The sequence below is a fragment of the Lottia gigantea genome (assembly GCF_000327385.1).
Source record: "Lottia gigantea unplaced genomic scaffold LOTGIsca_1053, whole genome shotgun sequence".
Lineage (NCBI taxonomy): Eukaryota > Metazoa > Mollusca > Gastropoda > Lottiidae > Lottia > Lottia gigantea.
Genome location: NW_008706883.1, coordinates 1,766 through 3,593, shown reverse-complemented (window position 1 = coordinate 3,593; position 1,828 = coordinate 1,766). Strand labels below are relative to the sequence as shown.

Sequence of the window (1,828 nt, the reverse complement as noted above, 5' to 3'; positions counted from 1 at the left end):
TGACAAACCAACAAACTAATACCATGGTACTATGATGATAAACATGTAAAAATGTCACTTGACTTTGCTTCTTTTTTGCAACAATAAATACCTTGAAATAAACAAATAAATACCTTGAAATAAACAAATAAATGCCTTGAAATAAACAAAAAATACCTTGAAATAAACAAATAAATACCTTGAAATAAACAGATAAATGCCTTGAAATAAACAGATAAGTAATAGATAATGAATAGATGAAAATTAAACTGAAATTAGTAGATATTTACTTGCGTGCCAACGACATAAAAATAAATATGTGAAGAGCAATGTTCAGATGAAAAAAAAACAAAACAAAACCAAAATTACTTACTGTATCTAACAATTCTATAACTTTAGAAATAAAATAGAACCATGAAGCACCAGCCATCTAGAATGAAGATTCATTGCAAATTTTGTTTTAAATACAGGCTTTGGGAAAAATGCACTTAACCATTTGGTAATACTGTAACGGAGTCGCACAGTGTGGACTCTCTGAAGGGAATGCTGGGTTGACAAACAGACTGGCAACATGTTGCCTTGCCTCTATAGTAAAAAATATATTTTTTATATGGCATATTTCTTATATGGCAACATGTACATAGGGCCTCAGCACATTGTCCTATTCTAACGACAAGACGTGTATTCCGTGTTACGAATTCTGCAGATATTTCAAATTTGGGAGCCCCTAGTTATGGAACAAACTATAAGCTGTTCCTAAATGCTTGTCAAAAGAAAAAAAGAAAATGTAACTTACCCTTATGGCCATTGGTGTATTGCTATAATCAACTACCATACAACCTTTATCAAAATCTACATGTAACACACTAACAAAAATCTGAAAGTGACAAAATAAGTTTATTGTACCCCCACCTCATTTCCAACAAATCTGAAAATAACATTTTTTTTTTACATTTTTGCCCCAAATCAATTCTTTTTTTCAAAAAATTTCTCCTGGAAGAAACCTTTCTCTAGAGATGCATCATTTTGAATCTGTTTTGAATCCATCACTGTTTGTTTCCGAATCTTCCAGAAATGACCGATTTAATAAATCAGGGGCAATTAGTCTGCAAAACTAAACCTAAAATGTTCCAGTCATCTGATTGGTCAATCATTCAAATTGATTTTAAATTTTGTTTTATTATCCAATCAAATTACTGTATTTCTTAATACTGGATAATTCTTATCTTAAGTTAAGTTTTTGAGAATAAGGCCCCATACTGATCATATCATCAGTAAATATCAAAATCTGTTCTTACCTCATATAATGTATAACTGGTTAAAATGACTAAAGAAACATTATAAGTCATAAGCAGTTTGGTAAATACGTATGGTTTTCTATTGGCCATATGTTGAGGACCAAGATGCTTGACTATTAATAAATAAATAGCTACTAATGAGATCACTGTTACTGGACGTTCCATAAGGGGCCAATCTTTAACTCTTGGGTCTGTAAAATTGAAGTAAGATAATGTATAATATAAAATGAATCAATTGTATTTTTGAGAACCTTATAGTTATTTTGGACTGTTTATGCCGTTTGGATTTGGTGTAGAAAAGCAGTCTACTTGGTGGCATAAATGATAACCTTTATCATAAAGACATTCCAACACGATTATGATAATGTTATCTCTTTAAATGGCCACAGTATTGTCCGGGAGACTTGCAGGCAATTGTTTCACAATGTACAAGGATAAATGAAAAATTTAATTTTGAAAGTAGGGGGTGAGAAAACCTGAGTCAGCCCTTTCCTTGGGGCGAAGGAGTGGGTATACCCTATTGGTTTCTATAGCCTATTGGATAACTATTA

The 1,828-nt window shown here is 31.6% G+C and overlaps 1 protein-coding gene across 1 annotated transcript; it reads right to left on the bottom strand.

The window, feature by feature from the left end:
- Window positions 1-4: 4 nt before the first annotated feature.
- On the bottom strand, window positions 5-1,481 carry LOTGIDRAFT_85833 (hypothetical protein; the record flags this gene model as incomplete). The annotated part of the gene is made up of 4 exons (XM_009046734.1): window positions 5-91; window positions 353-409; window positions 776-856; window positions 1,278-1,481. Coding segments are annotated over 4 exons (429 nt in total), but the record flags the coding sequence as incomplete, so codon positions are not given.
- Window positions 1,482-1,828: the final 347 nt, after the last annotated feature.